At 35.7% G+C, this 25,511-nt stretch overlaps 3 protein-coding genes across 5 annotated transcripts; 2 read left to right on the forward strand and 1 right to left on the reverse strand.

Moving 5' to 3' along the window:
* Nucleotides 1-4,540: 4,540 nt before the first annotated feature.
* LOC104906150 (UMP-CMP kinase 3) lies at nucleotides 4,541-7,625 on the forward strand. The gene is made up of 9 exons (XM_010694869.3): nucleotides 4,541-4,706; nucleotides 4,894-4,948; nucleotides 5,059-5,098; nucleotides 5,641-5,758; nucleotides 6,116-6,272; nucleotides 6,366-6,446; nucleotides 6,559-6,666; nucleotides 6,764-6,823; nucleotides 7,407-7,625. The coding sequence occupies exons 2-9, from the start codon at nucleotides 4,916-4,918 to the stop codon at nucleotides 7,425-7,427; spliced, it is 618 nt and encodes a 205-aa protein (XP_010693171.1). The 5' UTR covers nucleotides 4,541-4,706; nucleotides 4,894-4,915; the 3' UTR covers nucleotides 7,428-7,625.
* Nucleotides 7,626-8,661: 1,036 nt separating this feature from the next.
* LOC104906145 (uncharacterized) lies at nucleotides 8,662-13,120 on the reverse strand. The gene is made up of 8 exons (XM_010694861.4): nucleotides 12,678-13,120; nucleotides 11,500-11,544; nucleotides 11,217-11,346; nucleotides 10,488-10,557; nucleotides 10,349-10,397; nucleotides 9,255-9,352; nucleotides 9,032-9,170; nucleotides 8,662-8,912 (listed from the first exon to the last, which is right to left on the reverse strand). Exons 1-8 carry the CDS (start codon nucleotides 13,032-13,034, stop codon nucleotides 8,757-8,759), a joined length of 1,044 nt encoding a protein of 347 aa, XP_010693163.3. The 5' UTR covers nucleotides 13,035-13,120; the 3' UTR covers nucleotides 8,662-8,756.
* A 1,773-nt stretch (nucleotides 13,121-14,893) lies between these two features.
* LOC104906132 (uncharacterized) lies at nucleotides 14,894-25,511 on the forward strand. Of its 3 annotated transcripts, none has more exons than XM_010694849.4 (11): nucleotides 14,894-15,180; nucleotides 18,862-19,054; nucleotides 19,137-19,222; nucleotides 19,515-19,599; nucleotides 19,778-19,856; nucleotides 19,980-20,110; nucleotides 20,200-20,286; nucleotides 20,436-20,548; nucleotides 21,839-21,969; nucleotides 23,956-24,070; nucleotides 25,060-25,511. In XM_010694849.4, the coding sequence occupies exons 1-10, from the start codon at nucleotides 15,131-15,133 to the stop codon at nucleotides 24,066-24,068; spliced, it is 1,068 nt and encodes a 355-aa protein (XP_010693151.2). In that variant the 5' UTR covers nucleotides 14,894-15,130; the 3' UTR covers nucleotides 24,069-24,070; nucleotides 25,060-25,511. The 3 variants fall into 3 exon arrangements, with proteins under 3 accessions (XP_010693151.2, XP_057248763.1, XP_048495433.1); XM_057392780.1 differs by lacking the exon at nucleotides 25,060-25,511 and adding an exon at nucleotides 24,216-24,234; XM_048639476.1 differs by lacking the exon at nucleotides 14,894-15,180 and adding an exon at nucleotides 18,134-18,286.

Below are 25,511 nucleotides of genomic sequence, written 5' to 3' on the forward strand. Positions count from 1 at the left end.
GTTTTTTGTTAATGAAAATGGGCTGGGTCATTGGTGAATCGGAAAAACTACTCCACAATAAAGACAACACAAATTGTAAACCTTTATTTATTTATTTGCGAGATTGAAAATCGGATCTAACCCGACCTAACATGTTTGAAACCTCATGGACCCGATATGAATCCGCACCCGAACGAACTCTACCCGATCTGGAATGTAAATTGAACACAAAGTTGACCCGATTATGGACCGACACGTTTTGATAGACCCGTTTGGCACCTCTAAGTATATCATTACTAAAACGATTTATGTAGTCACAAGATAGATTACACTGGTCCCTAAATAGATTGAAATAGTCACTATATTAAAAAAGATGGTATGTTCTACTCTTAATATTGGGCTTGTGATGTGCTTCATTTTAAGATTAAATTTGACGATCTATTACAAGACCAACTGTAATGTAAGATACTATTATATTTCATATCTTAATTTTATTGGTTATAAATTATGACTATATTAATGTAATATATTTTAAAATTATCCTCATATTTCAATTTTCATATTGAACCATTTCATTTACTTTCCATTTGGTTAGTGGTATTAAATGGTAATAGTAATAGTTTCTAGTGCAAATTTATGAAGGCATTCTCATGCCAAATTTCAAGGTAATGCTACTTTATTTCCAAAATTTCATTACCATCCATTACCACTTAGGAATGTAGTATTTGGTAATAATGAAAATTTGTGAAGAAAAAAACACATGTTTTACATGAAGTTTGATTACCATGAATGTTAGCATTGGAATGTCGTCACAAACTTATAGTAAAAACCATTACCATTACCGCAATTTGGTACCACTAACCAAATATATCGTTAAGGGTGTAAATTATTTGGTTTAAAACTGAAAATCAAACCAAACCAAACCAAACCGAATTAGTAATTTGGTTTGTTTTCCTTACAAAGAAATTATTATTTTTCCAGCTTTCGGTTTGGTTCAATTTTTAATTTCGAGAAGCTGAAATAAACCAAACCAAATTGAAGTGTATAACATACGTATAAGGATGGCAATGGGGGCAGGTCTGGGTCGGGTCCACCTGGACTCAGGCCCAATTTTTTTCCCAGATCCAGACCTGCCCCAGATGTGTTGGGTCTAGATTTTTCAAACGCAAACCCATGTCCACTGGGTCTGTCGGGTCCACGAGTCTTAAATGGGGCATTCTTAGTTTTAAGTTTTCATCACGTTTTTTAATATGTGTAATTGCAAATTCCGCCCTAATATATATAGTTCCTGCATCCATGATTAACGCATTACCTAAACAATTTTTTAAAAATTAACTCATAAAATGTTAAAATGTTACAACTTACAAATCTTAGACGATGGAGTTACAACACTAACGAGCGAGTGCACAACTCATAAAACCTTATAATTTAGGTACAAGAAATTCTAATATGTAAATGGGTCTGTGGGGTCCGGTCTGGATTTAGCATATAACACTAACGTGTAACGTATTTGCTAAAACCATTAATCATAACATCTCTGTTATAAAAGAAAATTTCACCTCCACCGGGTTCCTTACCTAAATACCCGTGTAATTGTCCTTCGACACTTTCACTTACACCACCAACATGAACATTATCAATTATCATACCATGTTTTTATTTCAAAATGACGTCTTAGAGTGTCGGTTCCACCATCTTGTTTTCACTTGAACTTAGAATTTGGTTGTTTACCCATATTCTTGCACACTAGGTAATAAGCATGGAATATTTTGGGTAAATTTTTACCCCTCAGGTTGGCTGACAACTAGTATTCGTTCATAATATAGTCATAACTTATACCCATGAAGTTTCACCTCTACATTTCGTTTTAGTTTGTTGACTTCCTTCTCCATCTATTTCAAAAATAAAAGTATAGTATTAATTTTACTACTCCCTTCATCTCAAAATATAGTTTCCGTTTCATTTCGCATAGTCTCCAAGACGTACTTTTGACCTATGATATCTTCTATTTCTTATGAGTAAAAAATATAAAAGCTGATATTACGAATTTACACATTGAGACCCCTCATGAATATGTTTTTTTTTTGTATACATTAGTAAGAATATTTAGTCAAAGTTTTTAAAATTTGACTCCGAAAATAGAAATTGAAATTATATTTTGGGACAGAGGAAGTATTAAATATTTGAATTCAAAACATATTTATAGTAGTATATTTTAAAGAGTAATTAATAGCTACTATAAGAGGTTGAGGTGGTGGAATAGTGACATTGATTCCCACCTCATACCCTTGACGGCCCGTTTGGTAGATGTTAATAAATTGCAGTAATGGGAATAAATTTTAAGTGTAATTTTATTAGGGAATCACCCTTAAAATCTCCATGGGGAGACATTTTTTCTCCATGAGCAAGCAATCTCACTCCTAAACTTGTATTTTTGTCTCCAAGGGGAAGAAATTTTCATTACCACTCATTACCACCTTACAAGGTGGTATTGGATGGGAATGAAAATTCAAGAAGGAAAGTGGACACTTTGAGATAAATTAGCATTACCATGGGAATGGACAATGATATTTTTCACAACAAATCCATTCCCATTACCACCATTTATGACCAACAACCAAACGGGCCGTGAGGTTTAGGGATTTACCTAATGGGAATCATTTGAGGATGTCCTCTTATCCTTTCAAGTGAGTCCCATTCATCTTACATTTTAAAAAAAAAAATAATAATATCTACTATAATATAAAGATATCCCAAATAATTCCATGCATAATAATATTTTTTTTTTTAAAGACATGCTTAGCATTTACTTTCAACAATTTTTTTAAAAAATAGCATTTATATTTTAAGCTTAACATTTTGTATTTTGTATTTCCCTTATATTCTATACTTTTGTATTTCCTTAGCAAAAATTATTAAAAGAGACGGTCTAGTTTTAATATAAAAGCAAACCTAGTTACTAAATAATGGATTAAACTAGTAACTGAAATAACATAAAAGTAGTCACTATTGAGCTAATCCTCTTTTTAATATTGGGCTAATCATTGCCTAATATATACAAATATATTAAAAGACGTGCATAAACAAGAAATTGTGCCACATGGCGCTCTCCCTAGGGAGTTTTAATTCATGTAACACATGTCAATAAAAAAATTTAGAAATTGCGTAGTATAGGGTTTGATCCCGAAACCTCAAGTACATATACTAAAGTTTTAACTAATAGGCTAAGTTGTATTTAGTGCAGAGACCTCAAGTACATATACTAAATTCTTAACCACTAGACTAAGTTGCATTTAGTGTTATTATCATAAAGTATTATATTAATAAATGAATTTTTTTCTTATCCGAGACATAACCCGGGTTTAATAACTAGATTTAATTTAAAAGTAGGCGGTCTCTTACAAGACAAACTATTTTCTTGACCATCAATTGACATTATAACAATTAACATTTATATTATTATCTTATTTTCTATTTCCAAAAGCCAAAGTTACTAAAGCAATTTTTCAAACCCGTTGATTCTATTAGCACAAAACTATACTTTCCAGTTTCTCCCTTTTCATTTTTCCAGATCTTAAGATTTTAAGAGTGAGATTTTCAGATTCGACAAAATCAACAATTCCGAATTTCAAACGTCAAAATTACTAGATCAAAAATAAAAATTTTGGATTTTCAGAATTCCAATTAATTCGAGGAATATTCGGCAATTTCAAGACTAAAACTTCCTAAGTTATCTAAGTTTTAACAATCTAATTTCTTTATAAATGTTTCATTTTATGGGTTGGGGTTTTTTTGCCCTTAAGTATCATGAATATAAATTTTGTTCCAAATTTCTGCCTTGGATTAGATGAAGTCATGAACTGGATGTTGGGGACCCTTAATCTGCATTTTTTTTCACGGTCTGGGCTGGGTTGGCCACAGTTTGGCCCACGATCAGGTTTGGGCCGGTCCGTTAACAGGGTTGGGTTGGGGCCGGGCAAAAATTTTCCAACCCATGACCCATCCACCATTTTCACGGGACTACCAGACTTGGACCGGGCTGGTCACGGGCCAAAATTTACTCTTTGGAATTATTTTGTGAAATTTTATAATAAAAATCGGATCATAAATGGTAAAATCATGCATGTTATGATTCTACCAATTAAATTTTGGTAGTTAGCTAGGATCAAAATATTAAATTAAGATTCTATGTAGGATTAGGATCGAAAAGGTCCTTCCGAATCATAGGATTAGGATCGAAAAAGTCATTCCGAATCGTAGGATCGTAAAACCCGAATCGAGATTTTAACAACAAATGACGACAATCGACAACTTATTGGAAACATGATGATTTTGAAAACTGACAACTAAAAACTGAAAACCACTTTTTCTGATTATCTATTTTTGATTTTTAGTTTTTTTTAAAAAAGTTGAAAACTGAAAACAAAAAACGATAACGAACTGCCGGGCATTAGCTAATCCAGTAATAAAAAATTAGGAGAAGATCCAACACTTTGGCGAATTGTCGACAAAGAAAAAAAAAGTAGTTAGAAAACGTTATAAATCAGCGAGCGGGTATTCCAAGCTATGTCATTCCCTTTTCTCAGTCTATAAATAATTAAACTGAAATATCTCGTAAGACCATCTTTTGATTAATTGATTTTTCTCCCATAAAATTCCTCTGATTTTATTACCAAACAACATCATCATCAACAACCTTTCTTCTCTCAATTGCCGCCGACACCCCGGTAATACACTCTGCATTTTCTCTCTCATACAAATTTTCTCGTGATTTCATTTTTTGAAATTCTAAATGTTGTTAAAAAAACATAAACCTTGTTTTTCAATTTTCAAAATTGATAGATCTTATAATATATATATATATATATGTAAAATTGACATGAGATCTTATGTTTTTTTTTTGAATTTTTGTAGGTGCAAGTAAAGTATCAGTATCATGGGATCTGTTGATCATACTACAACGAACATTGTAATTCTCTTTTTTATTTTCTAGATCATTTCAATTCTTAACAATTTAAACAAATTTGATTATGTTTGTTTGATTTATTTTTGTAATTATGAGTTTTTGAAATGTTGCAGGAAGCTGAAAAGAAGAAAATTACCGTCATTTTTGTGCTCGGTAATTACTCTTGTTTATAAAATTCCTTCGATCTATTGCCAATGTAGTGGAGATCTATGTTACTCAGGTGTCTAAGTGCCTGACTCGGCTATTTTGTAGAAAAAAAATCAAGTTTTTAGTTTAAAATGAAGTATCCAAGTAAAATGTCGTGACGGACACAACATGACACCATGTTTTTTAGGTAAATGAAGGTGTCGGAGTAACACTGGTGGAGATAATGTTGATTTATCTCCGAGATGTACAAACGTTGTATCAAGTGACATTTTCGTAAATAAAATGTTACTGATGTTAAGTCGCCAAACTGGCGATTCCATACTGTGGAAAGGAAGAAGAGACTCATAGAATGGGAGTGGCAAATAGAGCTTTTTCACATTTTCGTTAATCCATGAATAGACATTTAGGTCCATGGATCCATACATCTCGATTGGAAAAGAAATGTCTTTTATTTTGGCCCATAAGGGAGTATAATATGATGCTAATGAACATGTTTTCGAAATCCGAATGTTGTATGCGTTGATCTTATGATCTGATCATCTGAGCAGGTGGTCCTGGCAGTGGGAAAGGCACCCAGTGTGCTAACATTGTTGAGAATTTTGGATACACTCATCTAAGTGCTGGAGACCTTCTACGAGCGGAGATCAAATCTGGCTCTGAGAATGGGTATACTTTTACTAAACTTTCGTCTTCGAGCTGCTTTGCATTTCTATTTTGTTTGGGAGTATGCCTATGGGGATGAATTATGAGATTAGATCCCGGGGCGAAGCTAGGAATTAAGAGTTAATGGGGTTAAGAATATTTGAAGCAAATCGACCACTTTAAAATATATGGACCGTAAGGGTCATGTAGCTTTGCCCTTGAGTAGATCACATGTCATGATTTCTAGCTATGCTAATATCTAATCTGATCACTTTGGAGATAGTTTGGTTTCTATTTAATAATCGAAAATGCTTTGTTAGTTTTTTTTTCGTGCTAATCTATGTAATTAACCAGAGTAGCATATTGCTGTCTTGTCTCTAGAACTATGATACAGAACATGATCAAGGAGGGAAAGATTGTGCCAGCTGAGGTGACTATTAGGCTTCTACAGAAAGCTATTCAGGAGAGTGGACATGAAAAGTTTCTGATTGATGGTTTTCCTCGCAATGAAGAAAACCGTGCATCGTTTGAATCTATTGTAAGGTTCAGCAATTCGTCTTATCATATTTTGTACATATCTATTAGATTAATGCATGTTAAACCCTCTTCTTTCTGGTATGTGTTTGTACAGACAGGAATAATGCCCGAAATTGTTCTGTTTTTTGATTGTTCAGAGGAGGAGATGGAGAAGCGTCTGCTAAACAGAAATCAGGTTGGACAGAAATAAATCCAGCCCTTTATGCTCTTTATTCCATCGATTGTTTCTAATGCTCTGATTTAATTCTCCTTTCTGATTCTGTTGCTTTTCTTTTATGGCAATGAAGGGGAGGGAAGATGATAACATTGAAACAATTAGAAAGCGGTTCAACGTATACATGGAATCCAGTCTTCCGGTTATTCAGTACTATGACACTCTTGGAAAAGTTAGACGGGTAATTTCCAGTCTGTCTGCTTACGAGGGCCATTTTCTCACTCATTTGCTTGCCTAAACTAATGTGTTGATATCTCACTCATTCTTTCTATGCATAGATTGATGCAGCAAAGCCAGTAGATGCTGTATTTGAGGATGTCAAAGTTATATTTGAGAAGGTAAGAATAACAACTCTTACTTGCCTGACCATAAGCTAGCTAGTGGAATTGCAGGATCTGTAAGATAGGTGCTTATCTGCCGTAAAATGAAATTAGGTTCTACCGTCCTAGTGTTAATTCGCAGTATGAGAATGGCTATGAGAATATAATTTCCTTCTTAGTTTTGTAATAAGTAAAACAATACACTTGTATGTTAAAGGCTTAAAGCTATATCTGAGAAGGTTAATCAACTCTTCTTACCTGACCATGATAGCAGATTAGCAGTTATAAAATGAAGATAGGTCCTAGTGTGACCTAATTTCCACACAAAAATGGGTACGGGAACACTAATCGTTACCTAGTTATGTAAAAATAGCCCGAAAGTATGTCATTGCATTTGCATGTACCAATTCGCCTTTTCTGTATTGTTATTTGTAGTGGGTTTAACAAATTTGGTAACATTGATCGGACAACTTTCATTGCTTATTTTGCTTGTTCATTTTTCAACTTTGATTAGGAGAACTCAGCAGTAAACTGTTTAAAAGCACCATCAAGCACATGCACCTGTCTAAGTTCTTACTATGGACTTATTGTTTCTTTTCAGGTTGCTGAGATTGCTGCCTAGATGTCTGAAAGTCGACGAAAGTTGTCAGACATAAATTGAACGAGATACTATATTATTGATGATAGGATTTGAGAAGTTTGTAATGGCTGTGTAAGATGCAATACCATATGTATCCTTTATTTTTGTTCTCCCATGATTTGATGTAAGCAAGAACCATAATTTAGATAAGTTGATGAATTACCTTGGAGTTATGATTTATTATTGGACTATTGAGGAGCTAAGCTCATATATATATTTTTTTAATGGCTTAAAATTGCTTTTTAACTGAGTTTTAGTCGAAACCGATTTCTAGTATATTAAATGATACTCTCACAAGCATGAGTAAGTAGGCATACAAATATTTCTAACTCACCTCAAGCATACATGCATCTTTACCTTACCAGGGCCTAACTCACCTCAAGCAGACATGCATCTTTACCTTACCAGGGCGTAGGCAATTAGGCGTATATATTTGTTTTTTAGAGGTTGGCAATGGAGCATTGTCCGATAAATATCAGACTAAAATCTCGCCCAGGTCCACCCAACCCAACGTAATAGACAAGGCTCTTCAAAAGTGGGGGGAAAAGGTAAGGCGAACTTCCACTTTCTTGATATACAATACAATTATTGTTTATCATATTGAGATTCACTATTTTCTCTTATATAGACATGTAGTTGAGCAGTTGTTCCACTAGCTATTTGATGGTATTTTAGTTCACAATGACTCAAGCGAGCACTCATTTATCTCAATTCACGCTTCAACTATTAAGATATCTGAATTGCAAATTGGATCTATCTACAAATTATTAGTATATATCAAAATTCTAACTCAATTCTCCAATCGCTTCCATATTTGCAACATCGTGAGCGTAGAAATTTACTCGACTTATGAATAAATCTTTCCATATTTGCAACATTCTGAGCGTAGAAATTTGCTCTACTTCCCAATTGATAAATCTATAGATTGTATCGCACGTCGCACACCAGGACACAAGCATTTCCCTGCAGGCCTGCACTCTGCTGTAAGAGTCTATGAAAATTGTTGTAATAAGGACATGACTTTGGGCTTCCATTACACATCATCGAAGTAATATTTCAACAAAACATATCCAAAACAAATTTTGCATAGCGTTTATGGAGAGTTCATGTCTGTCAATTTGTTATTGTTATACCATAGAGAGCAGCAATGGTGGTCACTGGTTCTTATTGAGTGTTATTGATCCTAAAGTAAGGAATTTTCATGAAGAGGGCAGACGACGAGAAGAGTAAAAGTAATGTAAAATCAAAGTCTTATGAGCTTATTGAGTGTTATTGATCCTAAAGTAAAGGAATTTTCATAGATCTGATTTACTACAATTTCCCCGTTTCAAGAGTCTTTAACCAGGAAAGAATAACATTTGCACCTTTTTCCCATGAACAATCCAACATCATGTCATGGGCAACTCCTTCTACGCAGACTGGTAAGACTCCGTAGAACTCTCCTGTTTCTTTGAGTCCTTGGGCATCCTACAAGCAATTATTAATAAAAGAATATCAACGAAAACATAGAACAAGTAATGCAAGCACCCAAGTGCAGATATATGGGAAACGATGTGAGATTTAGTTATATGGCGAAAAAATTGTACCACTATGAAGTCATCTCTAGCGCCTACAACGAGAACTCTAACAGAAGACTCCGGCACCGAAGGAACAGGAAGGGAAGCATTTAGCTTCCTTAAATCAAACAGTGGCAGCCTTGAACTTTCTTTCATCAAATTTTGGTACCTGGATTAACAATCAAAGTTGAAAGATCTAGACAACACAACAGAAGAAGTCATTGCGAATACTTATTTCATATGTTAACTACACCTTTGGACTAGGTTGTCGTCCATCTTGGGGGAGAAAAATGTTTCTCTGCAAAGAGGCAAATCAGTCTGAAAAGCTTTTGCTGCTAAGCTGCGAGTCACCTGGCCAAGAGTTGAATGTCATAAGTTTTTCAGTTATGCAAGTTTAAAACTATATGCACCACATAGTGAAGGGAGGACATTGACGGAAAGGTCAGTCTAGTAACTTTATTGAGGTGATACAAGTTCTAATGCAAGGCAAGATACTGTTTCTATAATTAAGTACTTGTTATAATGTAAGGCAGAACTTGATTCTATACAACCTATATTAAGTGCTTGTTTGGCTGACACACAAAAACACAAGAAGTAAAAATTCCTATGAAGTATAAGGATGTGGAGTTGTTTGGTTGACAAATATATAGGAAACCGCACTTCATAGGTTCCAGTAGGTGAGTAGAGCTTTCCATGGGAAGTAAAATTTCCAATGATAAGCCAAAAATTTTGCACTTCCTAAGAAATACAACAAGAAGAAAAACAATTTCCTAGAAAATATGGCTTCCTAAATTCCTAGGAAGTATAGCTTCCTGTGTTCAACAACACAACCACTAAAATTCATTGAGGTAACCTACAAGAGTTCTAGTTCAGTGTTGCACTGGAAACAGTAGACTTGAACCATGGTTTGTAAATATGTGATAGACAGTGTCATAGCAAAGGCTCTCAAAATGTTCATCAGCTGCTATTTTCAAGAAAGAGAGGAAGTGTGCTCACTCTGGAACATTGTCCTGTTAGTTTGAGTGATATGTAAGAGCAGATGGTGACCGTGAAACACAATGAAGTTTTCTACCAAGGCACCTCAACTGAAATATTCCATATAAGATATGGTCAACGTCAAACCGTCAAACACCATTATGCAAGGGCATAGAGCATATAAATGTGATAATTGCTTTATAGAAGTATTGTATTGGACAGCAAATTTAACTTATGTATGGGGATGAGCATGCCTTTGAGGTTTGATTTTGTTTAATGCTGGTCTGTGTCAAGTTCATATAACAATGCAAAATGATTAAAGCAAATTTATAGTCATTAAAGACTAGTGAAACACATACGGGAAATGCATACCTTGAAAGCAGCAATAGGTTTGGAAAACAGATATCTCCACACTAAGCCACTACAGGATTATTAAGATTTACTATATCAGGATAATTAGAAAAGGTAATATTCTGGAAAAAAAAAAGACATTGAGGAAGAAAAGCATCACCTATTACCCGATGGAGGCACCGAGCAGACAAGTACAGCTCCTGCAAGCTCTGGGTGTGGATTACTCGTATCTAGTAATAAGGACTATTAGTATTTCAATGATATTTGAACATATCCCAAAGCAAAATAAACTTGCAGGTTAAGAAAAATCTCTAGAGAAGTTTGTTGAGTTTCTCTACTAGGCTTTTTCATGTTCGTTAACTTTTACAGCTTGTTTGGTAGAAAGGATTTGGAAGGAAAAGAAAGGAAGTGGAAGGAAATTTGTTACTTTCAAATGTTTGGTTCATTAAAACAAAATTAAGTGAAAGGAAATGGGAGGAATTGGAAGGAAAGACTCTTTAATAAAATTTCACTTTCCTTTCCTCCCAAAAATGGGGGAATTTGGAAGGGTAGAGAAAATTTATACCAGACATGGAAAGTTGAGGTTTTTTTCCTTTCTCTTCCCATTCTTTTCTTTTCTCTTCCCTTCCTTTCTCTTCTCTTCCTTTCCTTAACTAAAAATGAACCAAACACACTGTTAAGATAGACGCAACCCTTTCTTTCAGCAGCTACTAGTACATGCTCCCAAATATTGTTTACTTTACCATCAGAAGAACAATGTCGAAGCATCTTAGATAGAGACAGCCAGCTTTGATCTTGCAAATTTGAAAAAAAAAAAAAACACTAGCAGAATATTTCCAAATAGTGGGATACTATGAGAAAGGTACTAGAGGAAGGAACACGAAATAACCTAGCATGTGCTTGTTACTTATGCTTGATATGTAATATTGAACGATAAGACCTCCAAACGAATGTCCAACCAAGACAGCAGGAGATGGAAGTTCTTTCTTGATGAAGTGTGCAATATCAGCTGCATGTGTCTACTGCACCAGTAAGGCAATACTAATAAATAACAAAATGACCTCTGGAAAGACACATCTTCATATTTTAAGACAACCAAATTGCAGAAACCTGGAATGTTGGGAAGAGGGAGTGCTTAGGAGAAATAAACCATGAGAATGGAGGTGCAATACCTGGAGAGTACCCGCAACCTTATCAGCAGGAGCATCACTTTCACCCTGGCCGAATGCAGAAATCACATCAGCAAAAGATTGACTGATTTAACATCAGGAACAGATTAAAATAGTGATGGAAGAGGGACCCCGTCATTTCCTCCACATAGCCTAGGACTTATGAGTGATAAAAGCAGTCAAAATTAATGAGCCTAGCAGAGCTAAACTGGACTCCAAGGGAATGTGAGCAGGATTGAATTTTTAAGAAACTATAGTGAGTATAAATTTCGACTTCAAATTAGTAATCTTTATATATCAGGAATTCAGGATCACGATATATCAGCATCAACTTTGAATAGGAAGGTTATTATAAGTTAGTAAAGGTGTCTTTTTTTTATCATTCTCGAAAAGAAAGCCGAATTTCTAAATTGATTTCAACTAGATGTTTTGAGCTAAAAAACCCTCAAACCTTGATCAAGTTCATACAAGCCGAGCTACCTCAAGCTTGAACTTGGCGTGATTCATAGTCAATCAGCACCATTCATAACGTCCACTTTCATACAATCCGTTTTGATCACCTCAAATAAGAAAAGTCCATTTGATGATCTATCACAATGCTATCTAAGTAGCTGAACCAGCAGCATCTACTAGGCTAAATCTTAACACATTCCCAATAGTCGAATCATCGAGTGCATTACTCTATGCCGATGTTCCAAACCAAAGGAAATTTGATATACTATTGACCTGTATAAATGCAAATGCACCATATATAATACTATAAAGGAAATGCAACAATCTAAAATCCAAATTCATACACCCCATTGTACCAGTTATATCAAAAATAGGCAACAGAAATATCACAACAACAATAACTCAGTACATAAACTACTCTATTTTTTTTCTTTCACACATACTGCAAAATCAAAATTCAATTTTCACATTACTGAAACCAATCACATGTAAAAAGTGGATATTGGAAACATGTATTCTTATCTTATCTGCCATATTTTAGCATCAACATTGTTACTAATGACAGATTATGAGTATAAACCCAAAGTAAAATTCAGATTTTATAAAGATTACACAATCCAAGAACAAATTTTTAAGTGATGTCATCTACTAACTTAGTAAATAAAGTCTAAATATCAAATTTAAAACTATCCCAACTGTAATTTCCAAAAAGTGCGCAGAAAATTCACCTGGGCCAAAAAACTGAGGGCAAAACAATCAAACCCATGATGAGCAAAGAAAGGCAACCAATGTTCAGCCCAACACCAAGCACCATGGAAGCTCCCATGAAGAAATACAAGCGGAGGATTTTCTCTCTCCTCTTCATCTTCTATCCTTTTCTCTTTTTTCTGGGAAATTACCTCCATTTTCAGACCAGAAGATAGCTCGTGAAAATGACGATTCTGCCCTTGCTTCAGCTCGTATGGCACGCCCATTTTGTACCCAGTTGGGGTGAGAATTGCTAGGGGTTTTATTGTCATTTTAGTGGGTGATGATAGGGTGGATTTGGAGAGAGAAAATGATGGCAGACAGATTGTAGCTGCCATTTTTATGTTACAGTGAGTCAAGTGTTTTTCAGGGAGGACACTGAATACGGGGAATTTTGTGGGATGGAATTTCTATTTGCATTTTTTAGTTGATATTCTTTTACGGCCCGTTTGGTAGTCGTTAATAAATTGCGGTAATGGGAATGAATTTTATGTGTAATTTTATTAGGGAAGCACCATTAAAATCTCCATGGGGAAGCATTTTTTCTCCATGGACAAGCAATCTCACCCTTAAACTTGTGCTTTTGTCTCCAAGGGGAAGCAATTTTCATTACCACTCATTACCACCCTACAAGGTGGTATTGGATGGGAATGAAAATTCAAGAAGGAAAGTGGACACTTTAGGATAAATTAGCATTACCATGGTAATGGACAATGATATTTTTCACAAATTTACACACAAATTCATTCCCATTACCACCATTTATGACCAACTACCAAACGGACCGTAAAAGGATTTTTTTTTTCGATAACTACCCTTAACTTTCAAGTTCTTACGAAAAACTACTTTATAAAAAAATTATTGTCCCAAATTACCTAATTTTACCATTTTGTTGTTGACATCTTTATGCCGAATTTCGGTACTGACTTTTGTTTTTTCTGGTGTTTTAACGTCATGTTATTTCACTTGATCTCTTGAAACCTGTTTTTAATTTTTCCCACCATAATTTCTCATTTTCCCTGTGCGCGCTCTCTCTATCTCATATCTCTATGACTCTTTGTACCACCTATCCACCATTAAAATTGAAACAATCACCCTCCTCAATTAGCCTCTTAATCTCCTCGAATCTCAAGCAATTTCCAAAAGGGTAATTTTGTTTTTCTCACGATTTTGAATTGAAAAACAAAAGTCAACGCTAGAAACCGGCATAAGGTAGTTGTCAACAATAAAATTGTAAAACTAAGATAGTTTGTAACAATAATTTTTTATAAGGTAGTTTCTCGCAAAAACTTGAAAGTTAAAGGTAATTTGAGACAAAAAAAACTTTACCTTTAATAATAATAATATGAAAAGAAGTATATTTTGGGAATTTGATTTCCCCATGTAGCATCATTTTCTATGACGTGCCAAAAGTTGTTTGGTTGATAAGGACCTCACATATAAGCTACTTTCTCCTCTTGTGGGGAGTAAGTAGAACTTCTCCAAAGTGCAACTTTTCAAGTTTTTATCAACCAAATAACTTTACACTATTTAAATTTATAGGAAGTCTAACAACTCATGTTTTTTCTATACAACCAAACAAGCACCGGTTTTTTTCCCGCTTGCAATCTAATAGTCTAGCGTATTACCAAATTACCATTGATCTCTCAAATTATACATTAGTAAAACCAAAAGGTAAGATGTCAAGCAATTGTCGATAAAAAATGCTATACTTTCTTACACTGCAAGAGCGTTTAATACGGTGTCTTTTAATTTCGTAAGTAATCTTTTGATATGGTTTCATATCTGATTTCACAAATAATAAATAGTAAATTCCAAAAATAAGCTAAAGTAAGTTAATAATACAACATGTAAAATACAAAATTGACCAAAAATCACTCAGGACCAGAAAAGAACACGCACAAAATTGAGATTACAAAGATTTACTCAACTCCTTGAATTACTTCCTAAAAACTTCAAATATTGATTGCTTTAACACAAATTATTAAAAGAGACGGTCTAATTTTAATATAAAAGTTACTGAATGAGATCAAACTAGTTACTATCGGTTTAAATCTCTTTTTAATATAAGAATTACTATTGCATAATTTTAATTTAAAAGTAGGTAGTCTCTTACAAGACAACTCTTACTACTGACCCATAGACCATAGGGCATAAGCTTATTTTTTTTTTAATATGGTGTGGACTATGAGGAATGGTCCAACAATAACTCATAACTCATGAATCGTGATACTGAACGTGCTTTCGTGCTATACTTATTATCACTTGGGCGAAAACGGTCGCCTGAGAAACAGGATGAAGCAACCAAACTAACTATGTCTATGGCAGTGAAGATTCAAAATTAGGGATTTCATTCCATAAAATTGGTTCAATCTAATTCTTTGACATTTTATTATATAATTTCAATCTTCATTTTGTGTTGGGATTCAACAAGATGATGTCTCCAAAGCCAACTTCTGATGATCGTCACTCAATTTATTCCAGGTATTACAAATTTTCACCCCTTTTGATTTGAGTCAAAAACCCTAATTTCTGACGTTGTTAATGAATTTAGGATGTGGGTTTTCGTGATTATGTTTAATTTCTTTGTAATTTGTGCTATTTGACTGATTACATAACTTGGTAAGTATGTTGAACTTTTAGACTTTACATCTGGAAGACTGGAACTTCAATTAAGCTAAAGTTAGATCAGATATGATAGTTTTGTATTAAATTGACGATTAAAGTGAAGAGAAGAATTCTATTGTAGTATTTTGCGATACAACATTGATTATTTTGGGAGTAAGGTTTCTCCGGTAGGCAATGCTGTCATGAATTTGTTTGGTACTTGTATTTGGTTATGATGGAATGAACTATTTGAATATGATGGCCGAAATGGTGCTCTTCATTTGAGCTAGAACGTGTAAAACTATGTTTGCTCCCATTGTTAAAGCATTGATAGCTATATCGGGTTTTGTTGACCTCTCCGATGGGCGTTGGGTGATTGGAGACATCCAACGGGGGGGGGGGGTGGGAATAAGTGCAGTTCCTTTTCATACCAACTTGATATCATGAGTAATTGGTACAATCCAATGATTGGGGATGTATACTCATCTTTTTGACGCCAATATGAAACTTGCATCCATAAGTAGAGTTAGAAGGGGGAAAATTGGATCGGTCGCTCAAGATCTTTGGTCTCTACCCGGATCCAATGAAAATAATGGTTTCTTTCTCTCCAACCAAATGTGTGTCGAGCCCGCCGCGAATTAAAGATACCATACCTACATTCATTAATCATCTCGTAGGACTTTCTCTTCGCAAGGTCAAAAGAGCAAGACTATGAACGGAAGACTCTGTCGAAAGGTGTCTACTCGTGGAATAGAAAGAATTTGGGTCCTTTCCTCACACCAATTTGTATTCCTTAGCTCTCCTTGACGGTGATAACTAGTTCTCTCTTTTGCAGGAATACGGCTTAAGCAAAAAGAAAAAACACTACTCTTCACTGAACCCACTTGTTCAATGATTTGATCAACTTTAGTTTTCTATATTAGAGTAAGGCCCTGCCATAATTTTTATAGACCAATTTAATGAAGTCTCATCCAACATGCTGATTCTCCCATAAGTTTCTAGGTCTCTAGGCAACTTAGATTCCTTACCGTCTTGATCTTCCGACACAAAGACACTTTGGGAATGAAAAAAATGAATTTGTGTTGCACCTGGCTCCCCTCTTTCCGACTTCATATGCTGATTTTCTTTGAAAACCAACTACTCGAATTTCCATTCACGACCCCCTTCTTAGAGCTATACAAGTATCAAGGAATATCTTTGTTGTGGGCCTATGTTAAGTGAACTATAAATAAGAAATCATCTAAGTGTTTTTAAACTTAATGGTGGAGAGAGGAAGGAATTATATATAAGTGATGAATGGCTAAGAATAATTTAGCAATGTAATTGGGACATACATAAATGGTGGAATGGGAAAGGTTTTTGGGAATAGAGGGAGTGATAGATAACATAGTTTCCTTGAGCAACCAATTGAAAACACTTTGTTGGAAGGACCCATGTCTTTTTTCGGTTACAGAACCTATACTTGGGACACAAGATCTATCTTCTTTTGAAGATGCACTCCTCATACCATTTCTCGCATTACTCAAGCATTCTGTTGTAATTTCTTTAATTTCATGCCTAGTAGTGAAAGTCAAACTCAAACACAACTTGAAATACTCTAGATACCTTCTGCATTGGAATATTCCTCTTCTTCATTACAAATATCCTGTATATCAGCACTCTCATGTTAGAATCCAAACTCTCACTAAACAGAGTACTCTGCGTTTTGTCATCCTCTTTAAACACCTTCTTCAATGGAGGACCGAGGAACCCCGAATTGAGAAAATTCTGAGTCATACTCTGTAGAAGGGAACACATATCCAGGCATAGAGTTCAAACCACCATAACCACCTTTTCTACTTCAAATATACAACTCAATTTCTCAGATTGCATAGTATCTCGGACAAAGAGCTCGTTTCTAGTGAAGGTGAAATCATTTTCCCTTTCTTATCCCCCTTGAGAAGTATTCACTCCTTGGCATATTCTTTACCTTAGACATTATCTCCATCGGCTTTTTAAGCTTATTTTACTCCTTTAACATGAGTCAAAGTTAACAACATTGGCTAAATCCCTACTAGCTTCATGAAGAGCATTTAGTTCCTTGATAGAGTCCTTTACAGAGGGCTTTCACATTTGATGGATTCAAGTTCAACTGTCCAATTCAAACGAGCTAAACTCCTTTGCTCGAGAAAAATGTTGAGTTGAAAAGCACATCCTGCTAGAATAAGATACAAGATGATAGCAAAGATCACATAAAAGAGGTCTTTCTTCTTTACTCTTCGGTGATGGAAAATCCAAATAATTTGCAGCTTTGAGAAGTTTAGAAATGGCATTTTCAGTCGTCTTGTTTCCATTTCTCAAAGAGAGATAAGATATCTCTTTTATTTCAAAGTGTCATCAGATTATAAACTTCAAAGGCTTCGTCTTCCTCCATATGTGAATCCAAATGAAACATAAACGAAGCAAATTGATTGACCAGAAAACAAACTTTGATACAACAACCTATAAACCCCAAATAGAAAAAACAAACAATTGCATCCAAAAGGCCACATAATATCATATTAAGATGAAGAGAACTCATAAGTCATAACCCTATATAGCAAGAACTAAAATTACAAATAATAACTGAAATTCAGGCTTAAGAGTAGCAGCAAAGCTCCAAGCCATTGGAAATTGACCTCTCTGGCGAACACAGGAGCTGAATTGGCCACCTGCGTGTTGATGACGGTAGAGATTAGTTGGCCTGATGAATCGAGGACGAAGCATCCAGAAGCTTTGGGAAGAAGGGCCTGAGAGTCTTGTATTATCATATTATCCATATAATTGATTTTGCTATTGTGTTTTATCTTGAAACCAGTTGGCTGCTTGTGTTGCTTTATATTCAATGCAAGTCCATTGATACCCCAGAAAGGAAGTGAAGCAGAATGTCCTCTTGATTGCATTGGGACAGGATTGGTAATTCCAAATCAGCTGTCAATGAGAAAGCTTAGAGATAGGACAGCTGGTGCGAGATTTTTGCTTTGCACCCTCATTAAGTGATTTGTACTTGATTTAGTGATCAAGATTTTATATAGCTCACTCCAGATAGCAGATTTCAGTGTTATTGATGTTGATGATGTTGTGTGTGTTGGGACCTTGGGGTAGGCGTGCATGTGGGTTCTGGGTAGGCAAACACAACTCCTTCACAACTGTATTGGTGCCAATACGGATCATGATTCATGATGCTGTGCTGTGGGAAGCTTGAGGGAACATCTCTATTAAAACATATAAACTGCTACATCAGTAATACTTGTTTCTGAAGAACTTCAAGTCATATATATTTATGGGGGATGCGAATTATGAATGCTTCTGGTAATGGTATTGTTGCTAAAGTAGTAAAATAAACGGAAAGAATTGTCTCTAGGCTTGGACGAATGTTGTGGTACTTTCAACTTCTAAGTTTCATCTTTATGTAGCATCTTTTATGTCAAAAAAGTTCAAATTTTTATCTGATGATTTTGCCTTTTTATCGTCTATGCTATTCATTACGCTGTCACTTCCACATTATTAAATAATTCTTGATGATCTGATTCCTTACAGGCAAGTGCCTCTGAGAATCATACATATCACTGGCAACTTTATGCGAATCTGGTCAATCTATTCCATGTACCAGTATTTGTCTCAGACAGAATCTTCAGTTGTGCTGTTTATCTTCAGTTGCCTGGTTCCATCATCTATAATCTTTTTAGCTATGCAAAAGCCCTGGAGAGGAAGGCCACTGTCCAACACGCAGGTTTGGCAACAAGGAAATGTATGTTTAAACTTTACTTCCTATTATCTACGATTTTAACATTGGGATGCCTTATTTCTTCCAGGTTGTTCCTTCTATGATTAATGGAGCCATAACAGCTTTGTATTTCATCCTTTGGGTAAAAGGAGTCAAAACATGTGGTCCCCTTCGGTAAGTTGTTGTTGTGTGCTCAACTTTTGATGACTGAACTTCCTTTGATGCTGATGATTGAATTTTGAATCTACAGTTCCCAGTAATTCTGTTTGCTCTAGGGATGTTTCAGTTGGTAGCATTGGTTAAGAAACCAGTGATATGAACTTTACTTTATCAAGCTGTCATGTTTTTAACATTTTCCTGTTTCTTCTTCATTGTTGTCTCTGCACATGCTATTTGCATCCATTTTCTGCATGTCATCTTATATTTGAGAGACAAGTTAATTAACTATTACATTTGGTCAATTCAGAGCGGTACTTGCAGAGTATTCTGGTGCTGTACTTGGAGTGTTATCTGCCGTTCTTTATGGACGTAGGGGTCATATCTGGAAGAAGGTAGCTCCAAGCCTTGTAACTGTACTTTGTCATCTTAATTGATATACAAAATATGTTTCTTTTTTCAGACAGCTGCTGGCTAGAGTATGATTTTGCTAGAGTCTGTGTTTGCATATTCAGGTTCAAAGTTTGATATAATCTTTTCTGCGTAATATAAATTTTGTATGTTTTGTCTCAGGTTGGTGGACTAGTAGCAATGCTAGCTTCCCTCTACTTCTTATCTCAAGGATGGGCCATTGCTACTTATTCTCCCTTTTATATCCTTTTCATTTTTCTCCCGTGGGGTGAGGAGAAAGTATTACACTGGTTCTTTCTTGGTACTTGCTAGTGGCCAGAAAAATACAGAAAAAGTTTGAGTTGTAAACTTAACCATGGATTACCATTCAGAGAGAAGCTGGATCCTGAGGCTCAGATGGAAAACGTATTGGGAATGAGGGATATGGCAGTTCCTGTGTTTGCAGGAATATTATCTGCTTTCAGAAGAGTGATTGCTCGGCGCATTTCAATTAAGGTAAACCTATTTCATTTTTATGCAGCTTTTATCTGTACAGGTATAGCCTTCATTCATGCCCTTCTTCAACCTCTTTCTATTGTTCTCAGAATCAGCTTAAAAGGCGCCTTCACGCCATTACCATTGCTTCTGCTGCATGCTTCATGTTTCCTGTCGCCATGTGGGACGTTATATTGGTAACCTGAACTCTCTAGTCCACTTCCATTATTCTCTTAATACTTACCTTGCTTGAAGGGGAAAAAAGGGGAAGGTGTGCAGTTTATCTTTTGGGGCATAACTTATTTGCAAAATTGGCATTTAATATGTGATATTTTTGGTACTTCAGGGGACAACTCCTGATAGCAGCAAAGAATTCTCCTTTTCTGCATGGCCTTATATCAGCACCATCCTTTTCGGAATTATATTGATTTCTTATGCCGAGAATATTGCAGAAGAGAGGTAACTAACCAATTATTCTTTGTATTCTTTATATTGATTTTCGGTGTTGGTGCTTTGCGTGTGATCTCACACTTTTTTGAGGTTGTGCATCCTTGGTGATGTTGATGGTTGGGTTTCTCAGCATCACAACAGTTAATTGCTCTTACCTTGGTGTTATAGCTTTTAGCCGAGAACCCATCATTATTGATGTGATTTTTCATGGCTGTTTCGAACTCTTTTTGTGGTTTTCTAATTTATGGACGAACTAACTATGAAACTAAGGGATATTACTCAAGTCGCGGTTAAGAGCATGGACAAACAAGTCTGGGTTGTTTGTGTAGGTTTACTACTCGAAAACCTAGTGTTAGCTTGCGCTCAACTTATGCAAATATGCATGTTCTTTAACTTTAATGAATTAAAAAGCCTTATATGGGCGTGTAAAGCAAAAGCAAACAAACTCAACTTGGTTACTACTAACTAGACTCCTAATACTATTATAACTCTACTCCAATTAGAATCCTAATCCAACTAGGATTTGGACTTCTAACTCAACTAGAATTAAAAACAAACTAAAACTTTTAGACTCCTAGTTCTAATCCTACTAGAATTAGGAAAACAAACAAATCCTAACAGAATTAGGATTTTGTAGAAATGACCATTTTTTATATTGATTAATTATAATTCTCTAGTCACAACTCTTGACATTATAGCTTTGTAAGATTATCTAATTACGAAATCATGGGATCTAGGCAAAAGGATGCATGGTTAAATAAAAGTTATTTTTACGTAGCTCATTGATGCATTGACAAAGTTATGTTAGAGCCCAATATTTAAAAGCTTCTTATGAGGTGGTTGGTGAAATTGGTCACACTCTTATGGAAGAATGAAAGGATGAGCTCTTGTATTATTGATTTTGACATACCATACTGCATGTTGTGCTCATGATATTTTCTTTTGCTTTATCTTGCTGATAATTGCTCAACTTTTCATCAAAGAACTTGTATATAGCCCAACAATTTTCCTATATAGAGGCAAATCAGGATCTGAGGCCTTTAACAAAGGTTGGAATTCTCCTGAAATCTACAATTTGGTAGCTGAAAACACGCTTCACTTTGAAGCTTACCTCTTTTTTTTGCCTTTTTTTCTCCAATAATTCATGTAATGCATCTTTCAAGAAAATGGTTTCTGTTGGTATTCATCTCTTGAATTAGTATCTTTCTTAAAGGTTCTTTTTCCTAACTTGTGCTTGAAACTTGTCTGCGTACCAGCGGAGCTATAAGAATGACTGATGAAGTCTTTGTGTCTGTGTAGGTTGCACATGGTGTTCTCATCTCCTAAACATCTTATGGTAGCTGGTGGATGTATAATTGTAATGGAGATTTCGTACAAATCAGACTTCTCTCTGGCAGGATTCATCATCTGCTGTGCAGTATTGGGTTTTGGTATGTGTTATAACTCTTTATCAAAAGGTCAACTTGTTGTATTATATAATAATGCAATTCCACTATTAGTAGAAGTATATTGAAAGTCAAAATCCTTTGATTAGGAGATCTTAAGTGCTTAGGGTTCTTTTCTATTGGACATGGTTGTTTCCTATTTGGTTAGCATTGGAGTTTGTATTCATTGAGCACAGGATATTTCACATTTCCTCTGAAACACATTATGTATCTTTCTATTAAGACGTTGGTTACTGCTCCTTCACTAATCAGCTATTTTTCTTTTTTTTTTATTCAATACTTTACGAGAAATGATACTTTACATTTGTGATTTCCAATAGCAAATCTTAACCCTGGCCTCCTTGTTTGGAGGATGAACTCATTGCCTCTTATCTTAGCTTGGATTCAATATCTGTTTTTTTTTTTTTTTCCGGGGGTGGGGTGGGATAAGTGGATGTGTTTTTTTTCTTTTACAGGGAAAGAAGCTACTGAGTGAGGTGGGTTAGATGACAATTTTTTTGAGGTGAATAGGAAAATATGCTTACATGTGATCCTTGTGGCGGATATGAAATTTGTCCAATGTGATTGTGCTGAACTCATGGAGATGAGATACCTACTCGGCTACACTCCTACGCACGCGATCAATACCCAACTGTCAAGGCAAGTGCCAGATGAGTAGGAGGGCGCAACGGGCCACCAAAACCTCAGGCAGAGTGTTCATCCTGCATATATGGGTGGTAGTGGCATATATCTAAATGAGAATTTTGAAGGCCGAAGAGGGAAAATGCTCCCGTGAATGACACTCGGTGGTGTTCCACGTGAGCTCTGAAAGGGAATCGGGTCGAACCGGAATGTGGCCAGTAATGGAAACATTAGGGAGTTCGAAGACGTCGTCTGGGGACACTAGAAGAGTTATCTTTTCTGTTTAACAGCCTGCCCATCCTGGAATCGGCTCAGTTGTACTTAGGCTTGCATTGTGTCCAGTGCTGCCCGATGACCCTTGAAAATCCGGAGGACCGAGTGGCGTCCACGTTTTGCTGTATTCAGAACTACAGAAGGTTTCCCAGGTGAACAACTTACTGATGGAACAATGTATGCGAGGGAAGTCACAAAATGAATCACAGGAGGTCCAGTCCTCAGTCTGTTGGGTTTGAAGAAGTCCTAAAATCTCCACTTTTGAGAGCTGAATGATACACGTTTTTGGGACCTTCTGGGGCACTACTTAGAAGACTACCTTAAGTGATGCATCCGGAGTTTATATGATACCATATTACCATCTACATAGAAAGAAACCTTTGAGTCGGTGGTATAATTTGTCATTGTCATGGCAATTCTAGAAAAGGCAAATACGATAACACACTTTACATGTGATCTTGTGATCATCGTGGTGGATATGTGCTGAATATCAGGGATGGGAGTATCTCCACCGACTACTCCCCCTCCCACTTCTAACTAGGAGGGGAGTATATTGTGCTTGCCAAGCTAGAGTATTGTTCTCTCCAGCAACTTTTTCCGGCCTTGTAACATATCTCTTGCGCTGGAAGCAATGAGAAAGAGATTCCATTTAATTCTTAGTTTCGGGACGGGTTTTCTCCTTTATCTTTTGAGTTTGGAAAGAAAAAGGGTTCATCTCTTTATCTTACTTGCTCGTTCCTCGAATATATTTCTTGTATTCCATTTTGGTCAGTCCACAAATAAACTTCTATTCATATCCCACCCAACCTATGTGTTGTGGACTCCTCCACGAATTCTCTACACTTCTCTTCATATCTCATGTGATGTATGGCCCTCCATCAACTCTTTTTCTCTCAATCAATTCTTCTATTCTTACATATACACATTATCTATGAAAAAAAAACCTATGATCCACTAGTGAACATTATCAACATTCATTAACTGTGCTTTATTTGTTTGCAGCTGTATGCTTAGAAAGACAAGGTCACTTGCTTTTGTTTGTCTGTTTACACTTTCACTATGATTTGATGTCTACAGGTATATACGAAGCAACTTCTTTGGAACGTCCGAGGCGAGATTCCTATCAAACCCTAGATCCTGCAGAAAATTTGCTTGACGACCAGATTCAGATGTCATCGCTGCCAACTTAAAAGTATGTTTACTCTGGAAGTTTGCTAATCAGATAAGCCGTGGACATAGTCTTTTAAAAAAAAATTCTTTTTTCCCCTTTTTCTGCATAAATAATGCCTTCGCATGATCAAATTGGAAAATGATGGTTCCTTTTACAACATTTTCAGGGCTCTTGCTCAAGATATGCTCACAGTTCTTATTTAGTTGTTCAGTAAGATAAACAAAACATATATTGTTTTTCATCGTGTGCAGTTATAAAGATTTAAATCGCAACAGAATTCTGCATGCTTGTATACGTGAGTGGCTAATGAGTCTTGGGACTATTTTTCTGCTTATTATGTGTGTGGGTTGCAAAGGTGGAGGGAAAGAGATGGAGGGGGAAGGATGGAGAGTTGGAAACACGACAAATTGGGCTTTTGTTTTCCTGCCAATTTTTTTGAATTTGGAAAGATTTGGCTGTTCCAAAACTTTGGCAGTCAAAGTTGAAAGGAAATTGGATCTTTCCATTTCCCTCCCCTCCCCTCCTCTTCCCCCAATCTATATCCATGTAAATAGTATGAGTCTATTGTTTTTCCTCCCCTTCCTTTTCTCTTCAAATCCTTTTATCCGTGTATGGATACTTGTATACTTATCTGTGTACTCAAGTCAACTATCAATAGAAAGTGCCCGTGCCTAACTGCCTGTAATCATCAAGATAGGTGGCTAGCTGTAACAGTGTTTGTTGTAGTATTGCTCTTCTTCTCAGCTTATTTGTGGCTTGCTGGCTGCAACAAGTTCTGACAAATGAAATAGTCGTGATTCTTAATTTGAAAATGATCCAAAATTTATACAAGGCATGAGCAAAATTCATCGAAAAGGATATTTCCCTTTGGTTCCCTTTTTCGGGACTATCTTTCTAATTTTGTTTGTTTCTAATTGGTCATTGCTAAAATATTAGCCAAAAACTAAAAGGACTATGTGCAATGGTCTCAAGTAGCTACCTTAGCTAACCATTCTTTTCTATTTCTGCAGATGAGTTGGCGTTACTTATCTAAGGAAGAACATAGCTGAGTTTGTGGAGCCTGAGGGCGAAAGTCTGAATCTTCGTGTAAATGTCAGCTTTTGTTCAATTTACAGGCTTATTAAGCTCAGAAGCTCAAAAAATCGACCTGTGTTGGACGAGGTAAATTCTCATGCAGGTCTGTCAATGTTCAGAACTTGCTTGCTGGGAAATACATTTTAGCAGTTCAAGAATGTGCAACATATGAAGAATGATAGCCTGGCTGTAGAACATGTATCACTGAAGAAGCTATCATAGCTCATGTGTAATTAAAATGAGGAGAAAAGAGAAGTGGGGTTTTTTTTCCCCCTGTTTCTTCTGTTTAGCTTAGTGTTTTTTACTCCATCATATTCATACTTATTTGCAACATCTAGTGCTAATGTAACAAGTTGTACTTAAGCTTCTGTTATCGGTTACTTGTTCA

This window comes from Beta vulgaris, chromosome 2, assembly GCF_026745355.1.
Source record: "Beta vulgaris subsp. vulgaris cultivar EL10 chromosome 2, EL10.2, whole genome shotgun sequence".
NCBI classification, from domain to species: domain Eukaryota; kingdom Viridiplantae; phylum Streptophyta; class Magnoliopsida; order Caryophyllales; family Amaranthaceae; genus Beta; species Beta vulgaris.

Bases quoted from the DNA above. Each gene is read 5' to 3' on its own strand.
- LOC104906132 (XM_010694849.4), top strand. From the start codon at position 15,131: ATGATGTCTCCAAAGCCAACTTCTGATGATCGTCACTCAATTTATTCC. The intron at 20,111-20,199 runs GTAAACCTATTT...TATTGTTCTCAG, and splicing joins CTCGGCGCATTTCAATTAAG to AATCAGCTTAAAAGGCGCCT. The intron at 21,970-23,955 runs GTATGTGTTATA...TGATGTCTACAG, and splicing joins CTGTGCAGTATTGGGTTTTG to GTATATACGAAGCAACTTCT.
- LOC104906150 (XM_010694869.3), top strand. From the start codon at position 4,916: ATGGGATCTGTTGATCATACTACAACGAACATT. The intron at 6,447-6,558 runs GTTGGACAGAAA...ATGGCAATGAAG, and splicing joins GTCTGCTAAACAGAAATCAG to GGGAGGGAAGATGATAACAT. The intron at 6,824-7,406 runs GTAAGAATAACA...GTTTCTTTTCAG, and splicing joins TCAAAGTTATATTTGAGAAG to GTTGCTGAGATTGCTGCCTA.
- LOC104906145 (XM_010694861.4), bottom strand. From the start codon at position 13,034: ATGGCAGCTACAATCTGTCTGCCATCATTTTCTCTCTCCAAATCCACC. The intron at 10,558-11,216 runs GTTATTTCGTGT...CCTTATTACTAG, and splicing joins AAGTAACAAGCACATGCTAG to ATACGAGTAATCCACACCCA. The intron at 9,353-10,348 runs GTATGCATTTCC...ACTCTTGGCCAG, and splicing joins AACCTATTGCTGCTTTCAAG to GTGACTCGCAGCTTAGCAGC.